Consider the following 18,336-nt stretch of genomic DNA (forward strand, 5'->3'; position numbering starts at 1 on the left):
CCATCACCTCTATCTAGTTCCAACTATTCTGAGTTTTGAAGGGTGCCTAGGAGTTTGCTAGATGTAGAAAGGGGTGAGGGAAAACATTGTAGGATATAAGAATAACATGTTTGATGACATGAAGACCAGAAGTGGCATGGCTGGAGTGAATACAGATAGGGCAGTAGTGGAAGGCAAGGCTAGAGAGGGTCCAATAATAAGATGTCCAAATTTTAAGTTTATATAGAAGGCATGGAAAGCCACTAAAGAGTGCAAAGCTGGGGTCTGACATGATCAATTCTGCTATTTATAAAGATTACTCTGGAAGTAGTATTGGTGATGCTTTAGATAGGGGAAAACGAGGAACGTGAGTTGGGAGATTTTATGCAGTAATTCAGATGAGAAATGATCAAAGTCTGAACAAGAGTAGTAATAATGGAGGGAACCAAAAACAAGAAATAATAAAGAGGCAGAGTTTACATTACTTGATGACCTACTAGACATCAAACTAGAGGAAGAGTATAGGATGATTTCCATCACTGCCTTGGGTGACTGGGATGATGGTGACAGTATCCTGTGTGAAGTTTTGGGGGAAAATGATTAATACAGGTTGGTGGATTGAGTATGAATTTCCTAGGATTGAACTAAATGAAGGATTTCAAAATCAGTTTAATAAATGGATCCGGTTCTAAGAAAGATCTAAGAGAGTTTAGAATCTTCTTTCTGTTGGTAAATGACGTCATGCATTTGGATGAAGTCACTCAGGAAAATCATACTAAGAAAGATAAGTAGAGAACCTAGTACTAATCTTTGGGAACCAATATTTAAGGTGTGTAAAGGGGATAAAGCTATATGGTTAAAGGATGTGGTCATACTGAGGCCAAGATAGAGTTTAGCAACAAAGGGCAGAAAAGTGCAATGGAGCTGAAGAAGAGAAAGAGGGTGGGGAGGGCAGTGGGGATCTGTGGGCCAATGATACTGCTTGGACGTTACTGTCACTGGGATCCAACAGATCATACACATCTCTCCACTCCAAAATAAGCAATTTATTACTCCATAAACTTCTCAAAAACAACTTCCCGAGTACATACAATTTCTTCTCAAAGTAATTTTATGGAATGAAGACAAATGTTCATCAATTGTGGCTTATACCCCCTCAAGAAAAGATTTTTAAACATCCCCAGCAGTCTCCCTCTCCCAGTTCTGAAGCCTGAAAAGGTGTCAGTTCTTGGGTAAAAGGGGTCAACGAGAGGGGAAGAAGGCAAAATCTTGAGCTGTCTTATCAAGGCAGGAACCAGCTCCTTTTTTTTTTTTTTTTGTTCCAGAAACTCTCCTTCAGCTTTTTATGACCAATTTTTCATAGCTGCCTCCTTCTTTTGAGACACAGGGCCAGCAAAAGACTTACCCTGAATCCCCCAGGTAAACCTGAGAAGGGTGTCTGGGTGGGATATGTTTGTGTGGGGTCCTGGCAAGGTTTATGGTTGCTCTGGGTGTGGGAAACAGGGCCCAAAGTAAGATTCTTAGGTCATATTTTTTTTTTTCTCTTTCCCACATTGCCCCTCTTCACTCACCACTTCCATATTTGCTTGTCCGGATTAAAACTTGGAAGGGTTGGTGGAAGGGAGGCCTGACGTCACTTTTTCTTGAAATGCCACAACTCTGACAGATATCTGGAGGCTCTTTCTTTACCTTTCCTTGCCTTACCTGGGCACAACCTTCTAGGGAACGAAGAGGCTGAGCCCCTGGAGTGAGTGCAGAAGGGCAGGTTTATGTTAGTTTCCCCGGGGCTCTAAATCCATCCTTATTCAGTTGTGTAATACAAGGGAGGAAGAGCAATGACTGATTCCTTTGGGGTTTCCCTAAGGGCCTCTACTTTTTAAAAGGAAAGCTGTTTTTCTTGAATACCCTGTCCTTCATTGTTTTCCCTGAAGTGATGAGGGCCCCAAAGCCCTGTTTGTGGGAGAATGCATAGGCAGAACGTCGAGCGCTTGCGTGTTTCAGTTTGGTCCGGGTAGGGGGTGGCAGTGGAGGTCTCGTGCAAAGATGAATTCTGTCCATAATCTATAGTCAGAGCATGGAGGACAGGGTTTTTATCCACAGAGGCAAAGGCAAAGAGGGCCATGAATTATATCTGGGTAGATTCCTTGTTCCACTCACCTTGTCCACGTTGACAGGCCAGAATAGTGGCTTGAGAAATTGGTACCCAATCACAGGCAAAATACAGAGGACCACGCTGAGGATAATAATCAGCCACATTTGTGGCAGGTTCAGAGTGTTCCTGGCCACACCTGTAAACAATGAGGTGGGAGAGGGCGGCTGAACCAGAGCCTAGAGGAAGGGGACAGTCATCCAGAACTTAGATACCTCTCCATTCCAAAGAAGGGAATTATTGGTTTGGAGACCATTAAGTTTCCTAATAATATAAATGCAGGGGCACCTGGGTGGCTCAGGTGGTTGAGCGTCTGCCTTTGGCTCAGGTCCTGATCCCAGGGTCCTGGGATCGAGCCCCACATTGGGCTCCTGGATCAGCGGGGAGCCTGCTTCTCCCTCTCCCTCGTCTTGCCCCCTGCTTATGCTCTCTCTCTCTCTATTTCTGTGTCTCAAATGAATAAATAAAATTAAAAAAAAAAAAATGCGGAAGAATTACAGTGAGGTCCTTTGTACCGCTAAAGTCACGGGGAATTCACATGCCTTTAAAGGCTGGGCTGGGCAGGAGAGTGTGGGTAGGTTATAGGAATCCTGGAACATTGGCCTGGACACAAAAATGGGATACAGGGTTTTGGAGGGGAAAAATGAGTGACTTGATGAGAGGTGAGAGGCAGCTACATCTATTATCTATCCTCTCTGTATTTTGTTCCCATCAAAGTAGAATGAAAGGTAGGGAAATTAATATGGGAGACAATAAGGCAGTATGCCACAGTAGAAAGGATACTAGACTGGGAACCAGGAGAGCTAGATTTGAGTAATTTAATTTTTAAAAACCTTCAGTCTCTAAAATGGTGCTAATAATTCTTGCCCTTTCTACCTCATAGGATGCTTGCAAAGATTAAGTTAGATAAGAAATTTGAAAATATCTTAGAAAATCTAATAGGGTAAAATATTTCCCTAGCTAGATTTTTTTTTTTTAAGATTTTATTTATTTATTTGAGAGAGAGAATGAGATAGAGAGAGCATGAGAGGGGGGAGGGTCAGAGGGAGAAGAAGACTCCCTGCTGAGCAGGGAGCCCGATGCGGACTCGCTCCCGGGACTATAGGATCATGACCTGAGCCGAAGGCAGTCGCTTAACCAACTGAGCCATCCAGGCGCCCCCCTAGTTAGATTTTGAGTCCTTCTAGGGCAGAGACCATGTCTTATTCCTATCTATATTCACAGAGCCTAGTACATAGTAATAACTGCTCAGTGAACATTTATTAAACAAATGTACTTGGTTCACACTTCCCAACCCTATCCCCCACCTCCTTGCCACACACTGGGTGGGCATAGCCTTACCTAGGAATTGGAAGACGTTGGGGAACGTTAGGCACAAGCCATCACTGTACAGGAAGATTAAGATGCAAAAGTAGAAACCCAGGCTACCCCAGGTGAAGATGTGGCTTATCACCGTCCAGTAGGTTGTATCCAGGGCAATCTGAAAAGCACTCTCTTATGTGCAATACTCTACAACCTGGGACATATCAGCCACCTCCCTTCTCCAGTCCGCAGTGGAGAATGATCCCTTCCCGCTTTCCCTCCCACCTTCTTTCCCTTTCTTCCAGACAGGCTCCCCACCCAATCCTCCCCCCCCCCCCCCTCCCCCCACTCCCCTAGCCACACCTGCGTTGTGACCACGCACAGCAAGGCAGTCTGAACTATCAGGGAGAAGGACTGGTAGTCGGAGATCTCTTTCCCATCACTGCGCACTGAGTTGTGAATGGTCCTCATAGGGATAAAGAACAGCACGAAGGAACTATAGATCCCACGCACTAAACACTTCACAAATTCCTTCTTGTTGAAATAGAGGTTGTGCTGGCCTGGATCATACAGCTCTGGGAAGCGTAGACTCCATGTTTCATTCACATCCTGGAAGTACCAGAGGGTAAGGAGGAAGGCTCAGGGTCTCTCCATAGAAGGTCCCATCTCCATCAGAGTAGAAGTTTCTCTCCTCACTGTATCTGCTGACAGGCTGCCTAGGAGCTTCCTCATGGATTACTTGAGAAGTGGAACCAGAGAACAGAGCAGTGACCACAGACCCTTCCTGAAGTCCTATACTCTAGGCAAGGGATCTAGGTAGTGGAAGAAAGCTAGGAGAAGGTCAAGGTGATAGTAAGGACCTGGAAGCAGTTACGATAGGGGAGATGGGGGGTAATTAGGGTTGGAGGTAGCTGGAAGGGAGGATGGGAGCTTGGGATGGGGGGCAGTTGGTACATGAGTCCCCAGTTTTAAGTGTTCCTTTAGTTGAATATTTTTTTGTGTCAAAAGCCAATAAAAGGAGAGGGGGAAGCCAATGGGGACCAGCTAGTCACATGGAGGTTTCCACGTTCTGTGATGCTCTTCCCATTCCCATAGCTACCGGTGAACTCAGGTGACAGGATTCTCTATGTGAGTGCCATTGGATCATCTTCATCTCCTAAATCTGAAACTTTGGATAACAAAGCTTGGGGCTTGTTTTTGAGAGGTTGTGGATCCCTAGAATTAGCCAATTGAAGCTTCATAGGACACAACTCATCTCTCTTGTTGCTCTGTGGCTAGCAGCTACCTTGTGGAGAATTTTACTTCCTACCCTGATGGAGACCAGGAACCATGATCCCATGATGTCCTCCTTCAGCTATTTTATTCCTCTTTGGAGGCTTCTTTTCTATTTATTGTCCCCAAGACTAGAGGTTGGGATAGAAGAGGAGGGAGAGGTATGGTACTAGGATCCCCAATGCCCAGGAAATTTCTGACAGGGACAGATGATATCCCATAGGCTGACCTCCTATGACTCAAAATATTATATCCACATTCCCATGCTTGGCATTCAGGACTCTCAACGAGGCCACCCTGCATTGGATTATTATCTCTGTATGGGTCTCTCCTTTCTTGAAGCCCCTTGCTTTACCTAGTCTTTCTCCAATAACTCTATTTCCTTTCCTTTTACCTTTTATACACACTCAATTTACTATAAAGCACAATTTCTATGTTTCTCTCTACAAAAATAAAATTGACACAGGAAAACTTGGATTTCTAAAACTGATGATTACTCTCTGTAGAGGAAGATTCTTTACTTTATCTATGATACCTCTCCAGGTGATGAGCTCCCTTCCTTGTTCTAGACATTATTCCATTTACAACTGACTTAGTAGAACTCAGGTCTTGTCCTCCCCACTCTTGGGAATACTCCTCAAGGGCCCAGGGGCTTTAGCCCTGACTAAGAGGCTTGCTGCTGGTCTTACCTGGTCAAACAGACTCAAGCCCAGGACAGGGAGGGAGGTGTAGACCAGGTTGTAGAAAGTGATAAACCAGGTATCATAAACAGTCTAGGAGAATACCAAGGAGATTTCTTAGATTCCTCTCTTTTCTAAAGTCCCAGCTCTACCTCCCAGGTTCAAGAGAGGCCCTTCTGGCCCCCATCTACCCATCACTACACTAACCTAGGGCAGGATTTGGATTTCAGAAATCTGACAGAGAAGGCTGACCCCCATCTCTATTTGGTCCTACTCTAGTTAGAACCCTGGGTCCCAGGCTGGGGCAAGGCCACATCAAGCTTGTTTGTGGCCAACCCTACAAGGTTGATTTGGACCAACCCTACCATGACCTGCACTGCCCATCCTTGCACAGAAAAGATCCAGAGTGCCTGCTAGGGAATGCTAGCTGTACCCCTGCACTCTCAGGCATGTAAGCCTCTGGGTTCTTTTATCTGATTTATGGCATTCAGTAGCTTCTATAACACTGGACATTTTCTAACATTGGTAAGTAGAAGAGACTCAATGACCCTTTCCTAGCTGGGTGCTCCATCCTGGGGCCCACAGAGGGCTCCTTTACTAGCCACAAGGGGTCAGCAAAACACACACATATGCATACACCTCTCACAAACTAAAATGGCTTTGTTACACACTGGGGGTATATAAGTCTACTACTTTCCGCTGAACAGTCTGTTTCCCCCAGAGCCCAAGGCAACAAAAGTAGTAGGTATTTCCCAATATAATCATTCCTGAGGTTGTTTTTCTTGGGAATCTGAGAACCCTGAAAAACTTCTCATAGGAAAAGGGATTCCTCGTAGAACATCAAAATCCAGGTGCCACTTTTTCCCACTACTGTCGGGGAGATTTCATACTCAAATGTGGAATTAATTCATTAGAGCAACAACAGTGTATGTTTGGGGCTGGGAGAAGGGGTGTTGGGGTGGGGAAGTAGAAGTAAGGGAAGCTGTATCTGAAGTATGGCTACAGGTGAACACCATAGCTAGCCTGTCTGGCAAAACTCAGAGGCCCCTTGAGGCTTAGCCTGCTCCATAAAAATTGTTTCGGATGCTAAAAAAACCTCCCAGGTCCAAGCATTTCCCCATATTATTTATGTTTGGAAACTAGGTCTCCATGTCAGGTAAAAGGTGAAAATATCTTATGGGAGAGTTTTGGAGGTAGGAGTCAAGTTCAAGTCAGAGCCAAGGTAGAAAAGTTAGGGTTTGGAAATCTAAGGTTAAATGTAAGGTTAGGAGATGGGATCAGCATGGGTGAGGACCTTTATGCTTAACCGACTGAGCAACCCAGGTGCCCCCATGTGAGGAGCTTTATGGATGGATGGCAGTATGTCATACACTGGTCTCTAGAAAAGAAAAAGGGTCTGAGATGGCTGAAGTGGGGGTGAGTAAAGAAGACCCAGCTGACCAGAGTGCGGAATACCACCTGATCTCCTACCTGTGCAGAGAACCCACTGAAGAAGGCATACCAGAAGTGCACCAGGGTGAAGGCAAAGTTTTTGTAAAAGAAGTAGCTGAGAAACTTGCACATGCGATTATAGGACCAGCGGCCATGGACCAAGAGTAGACGCTGAAGATAGTGGAACTGGGAGAAGGCGTAGTCACTGTTGAGCATGGCCTGCATTCCCTCCTGGCCGCTGATGCCAACCCCAATGTGGGCAGCTGCAAAGAAATCCCAGAAGCTTCTCAACCACAGAGCTTGTCTGCTGGGCTCCCAGCCTGGGAAGTGTAAAAGAAAGGCTGAGATCATGTTGTATAAACCCCTTATTTTACATTGGGAAACACTGCCCAGCTCAAAATGGCATACACTTAGTGGAGCCTTTTCTCTTTAGTGGATTGCCCTTTTCCTTAGTGGATTGTCAGAAAACAGCTCCTTCATCTGCACTTTGTTTTGGATGCTGCCACTCAGGAATGCCTGTCATGGCTAGTACTAGAAAGCTCTCCTGGATGGTCTTTGTACCTACTATAGCCATCTAGGCTCTTTCCTGCTCTCTAGATGCTGAGGTAAAAATTTCTTGTTATCTTTTGAAGCCACTTACATCAATTAAAGATGCAGGATGGATGTCAATCTAACATAATATTTAATTACCGAAGTTTATCTAAAGAGCTAAAATCCAACTGTTAGGAGGAAATAAGTGATGTACATACTTTGTTAGTGAGAAGCAAGTTCTTCAAGAGGCCTAACATGAGTTTTCTGGATAAAACAAGGATTATACTTGATGGAAAATAAGACCGAAGTTCCTAAATGTTTTAATTAGTGTGTTGTAGTATACGGTAAGTTCATTGATCTTCTGGTATATACCTATTGCAATGCTTAATGGAATAGTTGAAACCTCTAAGGCCCTAAAAACCAGAGAAGTTCTAGAAAGTGAGGAAAAGAGCAAGAACACTTTTTAGTATTAAAGCCGAGGGTAGAATGTCTGCTAGTGTTTCCTGGATGGGGAGAGAGGTTGGACTACAGGACCTCTAGATGTTGTCCATATTTCATAGAACCACAAGTTGCTGGAAGCTAACAACATTCAGCTGAAATTAAAACTAGTTTCAGCCATTTGCTTCTATTGGTCCAAAGCATTAGTAAGTCGGCTATTCTCCTCCAGCCAGGGGAGTCAGGGCAAGTTCTCATGAACACTGCCTCAGGGGAGAAGAGATCCTTACATTGTGCCTCACAGCTAATTCCCTGGTGAGCAGTCTTGTCTTCTGCCTAACATTGCTCAGGCATACAGCCTTCAAAAAAGGAACAGACTATGACTCTTGCCCAGGGGTTTTTTATGTAGGCTTTGATACCATCTTGGAAAGATGGTATGGTAGTTGTTGCATGGCCTGTTCTGTGAATATATGCATATGTTCTTATTCCCATAAGAATAAGGCGTATTTGTGTGTGTGTGTGTTAAGTGCATGAAGTTGAATTGTGTGTCTGCATAGGGACTGATGTATACAGGTATAAATAAGTGGGAATGCAAGTATAGAGGAGCATGAATGAGGTTGTAAAACATTATAAATGTACAATACATATGATATGCAGGAGTGTGAACCAACAACACAGTGCCACCCAGGTTGGTTTTTGCCCATGGAGGAAGGAAAGGGCAAGCCTTTGGTTGGAGGTTACTGTCCCCCATCCCTCACATGCCTTTGATCATGCTGACGTCATTGGCCCCATCCCCGATGGCCAGTGTCACCACCTTCTTGTACCTCTTCACCAGCTCTACCACTTGGGCCTTCTGAAGGGGTGTCATTCGGCAGCAGATTACCCCCTTGCACATGCACGCTGTTCGCAGCAGTTCCAACTCCAGGTTCCCTTCTAGAGCATAGGCCTGCAGTACCAGGACACACCCACATTTCAGGTTGCCCAAAAAGGCTCTCAGGACAGGATCTTCCTAGGCCCTTCCCCATATCCATACTCTCCTGTACTATATAGGTCAGGCAGCTGCTCCCAGGTGCTCCACTCCCGAGGGAGGCTAAGTCCCCAAGTCAGTGCTAGGCATCCTCATATCTGATCCAGCCTCCAATGGGAAACGGGTCAGCCTCTCTTACTGGGTCAAATAAGTTAACTGGGCTATAAGGCCAAGTGACTTTTTAGAGGACCTGGTTCTGTTTGCTTTCCCTCTTCCCCTAACTGATAGGCCACATCAGTAGTGAAGAATTTGGATAAGGAAGGAACATGCCCTTGGCTTCTCTTTCCTCATTATTCCTGCCTAGAGAAAGGTAGGGAGAAGTGTCTGTCAGGAAAGGGCACCAGAAGAGAGGGGAAAAAGGTGACTCATGAAATAGACAAGGGGTCTTAAAATTTCCCTGAAGCAGGCTGGACCTAGGAAAAAATTCCTTGGGAGAAAAGAATAGAGTTGTAGCTCTGTGTTGCCCACCAGACTGTAGCCATTGATGATCAAGCCATAGTTGCCATTGGGCACCTCCTCAGGCACTCTGAAGGGCATATGGGGCTTCGTGGTGAGGTAAGTGTTTACTGGGTCTGATTCCAGTAGAGACTCAGGTTTCATCTTGACCCTTGCTGACCTGAAAGCCAAGAGTAGTAGTCAATGTCTGACTGAAAGCCCCAGAGCTTAGGAAAGGAAAAGTGTCCCAGAATGAAAGTGGGCAAGGTAGACACAGAGCCTCTACAAAGCCCCAGCCAGCATCTCAAACTCGGCTCCCTCCTGAGAAATGCCATTGTCTCAGGTCCCTGACCGTCCACACACCACACTTCTCCAACTCCTTGAGCCCTAAAGCTTCTTCACAAAATTATCTCAAATATTTTAGGTTTTTTTGTTTTCCCCTTCTGCATTTCTTCTTTGTTCCTTCTGACAGTGTGGGGGTCATACTAAATGAAGAGCTGTGGCAGTTCTCCCATCTGTACCTGAGTTCTTGCCGAACAGTCTCATCATTCTTGCCTTCCACGATGAACATCCCATCCATTTCATCCTCAAATATGTTGCAGGCATAGGCAATGTTTACAGCAGTCTCTGCAGGGAAGGGGGAACACTGGCCACATTTTGGCTGGGACAGGGTCTTTACAAAAGTGTATACATACATAGGCACTAAGGGTGGGCAGCAGAGCCCATCTGTCCACATTTGCCATGGATGCAGTCAAAGTATGTTTTTCATGAGTCAGTGGAGACCATATTCAAACACACAGGAACGGTCAGCCTAGTACAGACTTGTGAGTTACTTATCAATAACTAGGATCATTCTGGCTTAGTCTTTCTTTTTCTTTCATTTTTTAACATGGAACACTTCACGAATTTGCATGGCATCCCTGTGCAGGGGCCATGCTAACCTTCTGCGTATCATTCCAATTTTAGTATATGTGCCGCTGAAGCCCGCACCATTCTGCCGTAGCCTTCCAACAGGGCCTTCCCCTATTTCCTAAAACAACTCCACTCTGTATCCACTTCTCCAAACAGTCAGCATGTGTTTCCCTGTGCCTGCTTTTATGCCAGATTTTATGGGGGACTGGGATATGTTTTGGTTATGGTCTTTTCTTTACATCAAGAACTCCGGAATTTGGACTAAATTCATACTAAGGAAAAAAATTTACAAAAATTAAATCCTGAACCCTCACTGCAAGTGGTATCAAAATTCAGAGGAGAGATTGCATAGAAAGTCATAGAAACTTTCTTGGGAGAAGACTCTGAAGGATGAGTAAGACTCGTTTAGGGGAAGAAAAAAACATTTCAAATAGGTAAACAACCCAAACAGAGGCCCTAGAGTAGGAACTGGATTGTTTGGGACACTAAAGATAACGGTCACATCAGGATGCTATATGTAGGTAGCAGCAGATTATCAAGACCTCAGACAGTGGAGTCTGACTTTACCACATAAAGTGTCTGAAGGTTTCTGAGCAGAGGAATAACATATAAAAGTAGTATATTTTAGTAAGATTAAGCTGATGGTTGTAAGTAGGCTATACTGAAATCAATAAGGACAAGAGACAGCGATCAGAAGTTTTTTTGCAGAAGTACAATCAACAGGGGACAAAGGCTGAACTAGGGTGGTGGCAGAGTCAAGGGCATCTTCAGAAGACTTGGTGGGACATGGTGAGATACGAATCTTTGGGACAACAGAGAGGGTATAGTCAAAGGTAATTCCAAAGTTTTTAGCTTGTGGGTTCCTGGATGACAGGGGTCATGTCTGATTGAATCATCTCTGTGTCCCCACTGCCTAATACAGAATCCAGCATAAAGTATATTCTTAGAAAACTGTGTACAAGACTAGGAGTGAAGGTGTCCTGTAAGGACTTGACCTGGATTATAAGGTATTTGTCAAATAAATGGCTAAGGAAAAAAGAAGATGCAAAATAAAAGAAATGGCTAAGGTGGACAGAGAAGAGGACTGGTCAAGTGAGGAGCTCCCCCTTACCTTGCTTATCTCCAGTTAAGACCCACATCTTAATTTTGGCTTTGTTCAGGGTGGTGATTGTCTCAGGTACACCATCCTGCAGCTTGTCTTCTATGGCTGTGGCCCCTAACAGCTTTGAACAGAGAGAGCAGTGAGTGAGGAAAAGGGGAAATGTCACAGCATTTAGTGCTACCCAACAACTCAATGGGCACCTCATCATCCTCTTTAGCAAGCTGGCTCTGTCCTGACATGAGGATCCAAATGGTAAAAATTCAGCACCCTCTGCCTCTCAACAGATGCAGGTTTTCAACGACATAAATCAAATTTAGACACAGAATGTTAGGGATCAAAGAGGGAAAAGACTTGCCCAAGTCATACATGAAGCTGTGTGCCACTTCTAAACCATCTGTTTCTCAACATACTTTCACTGCTCTTTTGCTTCACAGCACACTTCCTGGCTTTCCAGTGTTGACCATAGGGATGGGCACCAGGACTCAGTCTGAGGAACTGACAGATGGACAAACAATTGGCTGATTTCTGCTAGGCCTCCAGAAGGACAGACTAGAAATACTAACCACAGAACTGATGATGGAAGGAGATGTGTGACCTTTGGAATCTCTGTTTTCCCATTTGCTATCAGCAATGTCTCTTTTAATAGCGGAGCCAGCCTGTGTCTGATCAAAAACTTTGGGGTCATTCTTAACTTCTCTTTCTCTCATATCCTATAATCTAATATATTAGCAAATTCTGTTGGCTCTACCTTTAAAAAATGTACAGAATTTGACAACTCCTCACCATTTCCACTACTTCTATCTGGTCCAAGCCATCATCATCTCTCACCTGCACTATTACAACTATCTTCTAATTTGTCTCCCTGGGTCTGTCCTTGCTCCCCTATAGTATAATCTCAACACAGCAGCCAGAGTGATTGTTTTAAAAGCTATCACATCAGGGTGCCTGGGTGGCTCGGTCAGTTGGGCATCTGACTCTTGATTTTGGCTCAGGTCATGATCTCAGGGTCCTGGGATCGAGCCCCACGTCTGGCTTTGCACTAAGAGCAGAGTCTGCTTGTCCTTCTCCCTCTGCTCCTCCCCTCACTCGCACTCTCTCTCTCTCAAATAAATAAATAATAAACAAACAAACAAACAAGTAAGTCTTTTTTAAAAGAGCTATCACATCACTTTTTGGTTGAATTCTTCAATGGCTTTCCATATCTCATTGTAAGTACTTATACTGGCTTATGAGGGCACTCTACTACTTCTCTGTCTCATGTCCTTTTATTCTCTCCTCCTCACTTATACTGTATCAGCCACACTAGCTGACTTGCTGTTCAACTAACAAGTTAGGCCTACTCCTGTTTCAGGGCTTCCACTCATGCCATTCCCTCTGTCTGGAAAGTTAATTCCCCAGAGATCTGTTTGGCTTGCCACCTTCTTCAGGTTTCTGCTCAGACTAAGTGAAGACTAAGTACCCTATATAAAATAGTAACTACACTCTGCCCTCTCCAAAACATTCATGCATATGCTGATAACTCCTTAGCTTTCTCCCTGGCTTTATTTTCTCCCATAGCACTTTCATTATCTAACATACTACATATGTTACTATTTTGTCTGTTTTGTCTGCTGCTACATGCTCAGGGCTTAATACATGCCTGGCACATGAAGTCACTTAATAAATATGTTGAATAAATGAGTGAATATTTCCATCAATTAGTTCGGGATTATCTAATCTGTGTATTGTTCAGATCCTCATTTTTCCCAGATTACTTAGCTTCTGTGAGAGCTTTGGGAGAAAATTTATAACTAGTGCATTCCCCCCCCCCCCCCAGCCCCATGATTTATGGATTTCAAAGATCCAGGACATCCTGAATCAGCTTGGATTCCAGTATCCTGCATCCGGAGAGCCTGAACCTATTGATTTGCTGGAAGCCACTTTCAGAGACCTTGCTCAGTCTGCTGACTGCAACCCCCAATCCTGCCCCCAGTCTGTTCCTGGCTTCCTCACACTAACCATCAAGTCTTTTTCTATCTCTTCATAGACATCTGACATTTTATCTTCCCGATTTTCCAAAGACAGGCAGGCTTCACTGTGCTTCTTGCTCCAGGCCTGGTAGAATGCATTATCCAGTTCTCGGTAGGCCACCATGAGGGTGCGGAGGCCTTCAACAGCAAAATCCTGGAAGACATGTGTGTACACTGAGTAGGCCTGGGCTGGGTGAGGGCTGAGTTTAGGAAGGGGCAGACTGACCCCACTGACCCATTTGCCTGCAAAATAGGATTTAATGATTAGTACCATGGGGCTAGTACCTAGCTTAACCACAAAACAACCATTGAGCTTTCTCAGCAAAATGTCCTAAAGGTGGGGCCAGCATAGCTGAGGGCAAAGTTTGAAAGTACTTCTGAAATACAGAAAGTTCTAGCTTTTACCTGTAGTTAGATAATTTGCTGTGTGACCCTGGGAAAAATTAAGGCTTCTAGATTTCTTTGTTGTAAAATTGGGATAATAATTCACTGCTTACAGAGAGGACAATGATGTCTGTAATATGAGAATGGAATACTAAAGTAAAAAGGAGTTGTTATAAAACATAATCAAAGGACTTACTATTTTCTACAAGCATACATTCATTTTTTAAAAAAAGATTTTATTTATTTATTTGATAGAGAGAGAGATAGCAAGAGCAGGAACACAAGCAGGGGGAGCAGGAGAGGGAGAAGCAGGCTCCCCCGCTGAACAGGGAGCCTGACCAGGACCCTGGGATCATGACCAGAGCCGAAGGCAGACACTTAACTGACTGAGCCACCCAGGCGCCCCATATATTCATTTTATTTTCCTCTTTCCCTACCTTCCTTCAAGCATCCAACAGGCCCCTCAAAAGCACACACACTTGTCTATTTGTCTACAGCTGATTGGCTCAGTTGATTAGCCACAGCCAACTGTGTTAATGAGGCACTGCGGAAATGCTCTCTGGGTGAGCTAGCAGCTTTTTGCTCTGTGACCACCAGTATATCCCAACTAACCACAGTTAACTATCTTGTAAAGTATACTCTTGGTCATAAGGAGAGCTGGGTGAGAGTGTGGGTAGTTTAGGGCAGAACTCATATCCAACTGAGGGTGAGTTAGAAGATTTTATGTCCTGAGAATTGCACATGAATAAAAATTCTACATGATCACTGTTATAGTGAGCTTCAAAATAATTCACTTTGGCATTATAAGAGCAAAGAGAAAAAGAATTTTATCATCCTGATATTCTGCTCTTAGTTCCCTGTGAAACTCCTCAGTGTTTGACATTAGTTGTCAGGTGAAATGAACATAAAACAATATATGTACGGAATGCCATCTCTTAAACCTCTGTACTATTAGCAGATGAAGCTATGAAAAGAAGCCTGAGAGAAGATCTCAGAGACTTCTTAGAAGGAAGAGATATGACAGAAACTGATCTTGCATAGGATATTAAACAAGGTTTAACACACTGACAGATTCTTAATTCATTCAACAAATAATTTAGCAGTCTGTGGTTGAAGTTATTTCTTACTTACCCCTTACTTGTGTTTTTTTCTTTTCTATTGTGGTGAGCAAATCCTGACTGCTGCTTGTTCTTATATGACCTGTTTGCTGATTCCTGTCTTAGAGGGCCTGGAGCTGTGCTTTTGTAAGAGTTTTTGAATCTTGACTCCTGAGTGTAAGCTTCACTCTTACAAGTTTATCATCTGTGGTTAACAGATTGTAGTGTAGTCAGGCTTTATTATGGGTGTCTGTTAAGGTGGGTAGCAGGACACAGGTCAAAAGATCTGAAACAATTTTATGACCCCTTTGGAGCCAGCCTGTGGAAATGCTCTCTGAGAAGATACCCTAATTCATGTGTTCTGGAAGGTTAAAAGGTAAGTTTTTCAGGGGCGCCTAGGTGGCTCAGTCGTTAAGTGTCTGACTTTGGCTCAGGTCATGGTCCCAGGGTCCTGGGATGGAGCCCCACATCGGGCTCCCTGCTCAGGGGGAAGCCTGCTTCTCCCTCTCCCACTCCCCTTGCTTGTGTTCCCTCTCTCGCTGTGTCTCTCTCTGTCAAATAAATAAATAAAATCTTAAAAAAAAAAGATAAGTTTTTCAGACTAGCCCATAAAAAATACTGCGGCCTCTGGGAAACACTATAGGACATAAGAACTGTCCTGTGTGGGATACTTCACGGACTTTTTTTTGAAAACCTGAAATATAATGTATAGATCATAAAATTCACACTTTTACAGTATACAAATCAGTGGTTAAAAAAATTATACTCTTAAAGTTGTGCATCCATCACTACTAATTCCAGAACATTTTCATCACTCCCAAAGGAAACCCTGTACCCATTAGCAGTCATTCCCATTCTCTTTTCCCCTAGCCCTTGGCAACCACTAACCTACTTGTTTCTACTGATTTGCTTATTCTGGATATTTCATATAAATGAAATTATACAATATGTGGCCTTTTGTGACTGGCTTCTTTCACTTAACATAATGTTTTCAAGGCTCATCTGCATGTATCAGTATGTCATTCCTTTTTGGGACTGAATAATATTTGTTGTTTAGATATACCACACTTTATCTATTCATCTATGCCATTCTTGATGGGCATTTGGGTTGTTGCTACTTTTTCACTATTATAGATAATGCTGCTATAAACATTTGTGTACAAGTTTTTGTGAGGATGTATATTTTCATTTCTCTTGGGAATATACCTAGGAGTGGAATTGCTGGGTCATATGATAGCTCTACACTTAACTTTTTCAGGAACTGCCAGACTGTTTTCTAAAATGACTGCCTCAGGGGGTGCCTGGGTGGCTCAATCCCTTAGACTGACTGCATCATTTTACATTTCTATCAGCAATGTATGAAGGTTACAATTTCTCTATACCTTTGCCATTACTTATTATTATCTGATCACCTAGCTATCCTGGTGGTGTGAAGTAGTATCTTGAAGTTTTGATTTGCATTTTCCTAAAAGCTAATGAAACTGAATATCTTTTCATGTGCTTATTGACTATCTGTTCTCTGACGTGATTATGTGTTAATGTGGGTCAAACCAAAATGGCTTAATAAAATAGCATTTTCTCCAACCTATTTCTTCTTTAAAATATTTTTTTCTGATCTGCCCCTCTCCCATCCCATCTTCTGTCCTATTCCCTCAACCCTTTATATATCTAGGTTTATGAGTAGAAATCCTGGGGAGCATAGATTTGGTTTTCCTTTTCAATGCCAGAAGGCTGGATCCATTCTCTTTCAGATCCATCTCAAATCCTAGAGGGTGGAAGTAGGGTGGGTAGGCAGGGAGGAAGGTACCCCTGGGGATTCTAATCTTGTGATAACAGAGGATGGTAACATACAACAGTCTCCTAAATATCCCAAGCCTGGTGCTTTCTCCTCCATACCTTCAAAGCTGCATGGTCTCATCATGGCTGGGGAAGTAGCGCCTCCCATACCAGCAGGCCCAGTTCTGAAGCAAATTCTAGGTCTGACCATGGGACCTCCTGAGCCAGGAATCACAGAGAGAACCATTTGGATTGTGGTAAGGCTCCCACAGACACAACCCTCATTATGCCTTTGGGATCCTTTGCCATCTAACTTCTTGACACACAAGTTGGCAGCGTGTCAGTAGGAAGGCCACACAATGAAGTAGTTTTCATTCTTCCATCAATGAAAGAGACACAGATACTAATATACACCCATACAGAAACACATGGACACAAAGACATATATGTGGACTCATAATCCATGTACAAAGAACCACCCACAGCTTCCCTCCCCTGCAACCTACACACTTACATCTAAATGTTCCATGGTCACATCTCTGAGGGATCTACAGGATGGATGGAGCCGCCGACAGAGGATGGTGTCTGCACCCTTGCAGAATAACATTACTCGATCTTCAGGTGTCCTCACTAAGGATAAACAAATTGGGCAGAGTAACCATATAGGCCCATTGTTACAAGAACTTGTCTGGGCCACTGAGGGATGGCATGAGGCTGTTCCCGTGACATTTGTTTCCGATGCTCTTGGGGGCAAAGCACTTATTGAGTGGTCACAGAGGATAAATGATGCAGTTAGTAAAGGGTGGTGGAAGTGGGAGGAGACCTTATGCAACCAGTTCTTCCACGGGTTCAATCTCATCTTGGAAGACTCTGATGCAGAATCACATTTAGCTCCCCAAGTCCAAGTGCCAGACCAAGGCCCATACCTAGTAAGGACCAAGAATGAAGAATGACCTTCCTCCTCTTCAGTCTGAGGCTCAAACTAATTGAGAATAAGAGTATGAATTTCCCTTAATTGTCTGCCCCTATCTCTTACTCCAGGTTCAGGCTTTATGGGTTTATTCTCTGTTCTTATCTTGGCTTTGGGGGTTCAGACAAGCCACTATCCAGGAACACTAAAGAAGTATATGGTAGCAAGCTCCCAAAGAGAAAATATATAGGGTATGTGAGGGAGAAAGTAGGAATGGCTATGTATTGTATTTGAGGTACGATACCTTTGAGAAGGCATGTGAGTGGGAGAAAACATTTGTGTGTATATAAAAGAGAAAGTCAATGTGTGAATGTGTATGAAAGACAAATAAGGGGAGAGGACTGACTAAGAGGGGCACCTACCAATAACAGACATCCTCTTGCGTACATTGTTGAAGTCCAAAATAGCCAGCAGTTGGTAGACTTTGGTCTCACCCATTTCAACTACCACGATCGTCTCAGATGTGCGGGATCGGAACACAAAGCCGAAGTTCCTGGCAGCAGTGACGAGGGCACCTTCATCCGGGGACTGAGCCTGGTACATCAGCTTACCTGGCAGGAGAGAGGAGCACACAGAGATGTGCAGCTGAAGTCAACCGGGCTTATGTAAAGATAGAGCCCAAGAGGGAACATTTTTCTTCAAACTTCCTCACAAGTTTGGCTCTAAAAAGCTAGGTTGCATACAGGTCATTTTTTTTTTTTCCTTTCCAATATTTCCAACTTATTTCACAGACCTGAGTTAGTATTATAGAGGCACATGGTACAGGCAATATACACAAATGAACAAAACGTAGTTCACTCTCTGATTTTGGTGGGTAAAGATGGGTCAGAGGGCTTGTTAAAAAT

At 43.8% G+C, this 18,336-nt stretch overlaps 1 protein-coding gene and 1 non-coding gene across 2 annotated transcripts in view; both read right to left on the bottom strand.

Moving 5' to 3' along the window:
- Positions 1–1,848: 1,848 nt before the first annotated feature.
- The window catches only part of LOC116627127 (phospholipid-transporting ATPase FetA-like), a 104,978-nt gene continuing 88,490 nt past the window's right edge, over positions 1,849–18,336 (bottom strand). Inside the window, exons 19-31 of the mRNA XM_032396807.1 lie at positions 17,854–18,042; positions 17,036–17,151; positions 13,254–13,418; positions 11,265–11,376; positions 9,763–9,868; positions 9,275–9,422; positions 8,542–8,725; positions 6,853–7,076; positions 5,392–5,475; positions 3,794–4,039; positions 3,470–3,608; positions 2,137–2,267; positions 1,849–2,040 (exon numbers count right to left, since the gene is read on the bottom strand). Coding sequence (XP_032252698.1) covers positions 1,849–2,040; positions 2,137–2,267; positions 3,470–3,608; positions 3,794–4,039; positions 5,392–5,475; positions 6,853–7,076; positions 8,542–8,725; positions 9,275–9,422; positions 9,763–9,868; positions 11,265–11,376; positions 13,254–13,418; positions 17,036–17,151; positions 17,854–18,042 — 2,036 coding nt within the window. The remainder of the gene's footprint in view (positions 2,041–2,136; positions 2,268–3,469; positions 3,609–3,793; positions 4,040–5,391; positions 5,476–6,852; positions 7,077–8,541; positions 8,726–9,274; positions 9,423–9,762; positions 9,869–11,264; positions 11,377–13,253; positions 13,419–17,035; positions 17,152–17,853; positions 18,043–18,336) is intronic.
- LOC116627211 lies at positions 10,125–10,231 on the bottom strand. The gene has a single exon (XR_004298448.1). It is a non-coding gene; the product is annotated as a U6 spliceosomal RNA (small nuclear RNA).

The sequence above is a fragment of the Phoca vitulina genome, unplaced genomic scaffold, assembly GCF_004348235.1.
Source record: "Phoca vitulina isolate PV1807 unplaced genomic scaffold, GSC_HSeal_1.0 scaffold94, whole genome shotgun sequence".
Classification (NCBI taxonomy): domain Eukaryota; kingdom Metazoa; phylum Chordata; class Mammalia; order Carnivora; family Phocidae; genus Phoca; species Phoca vitulina.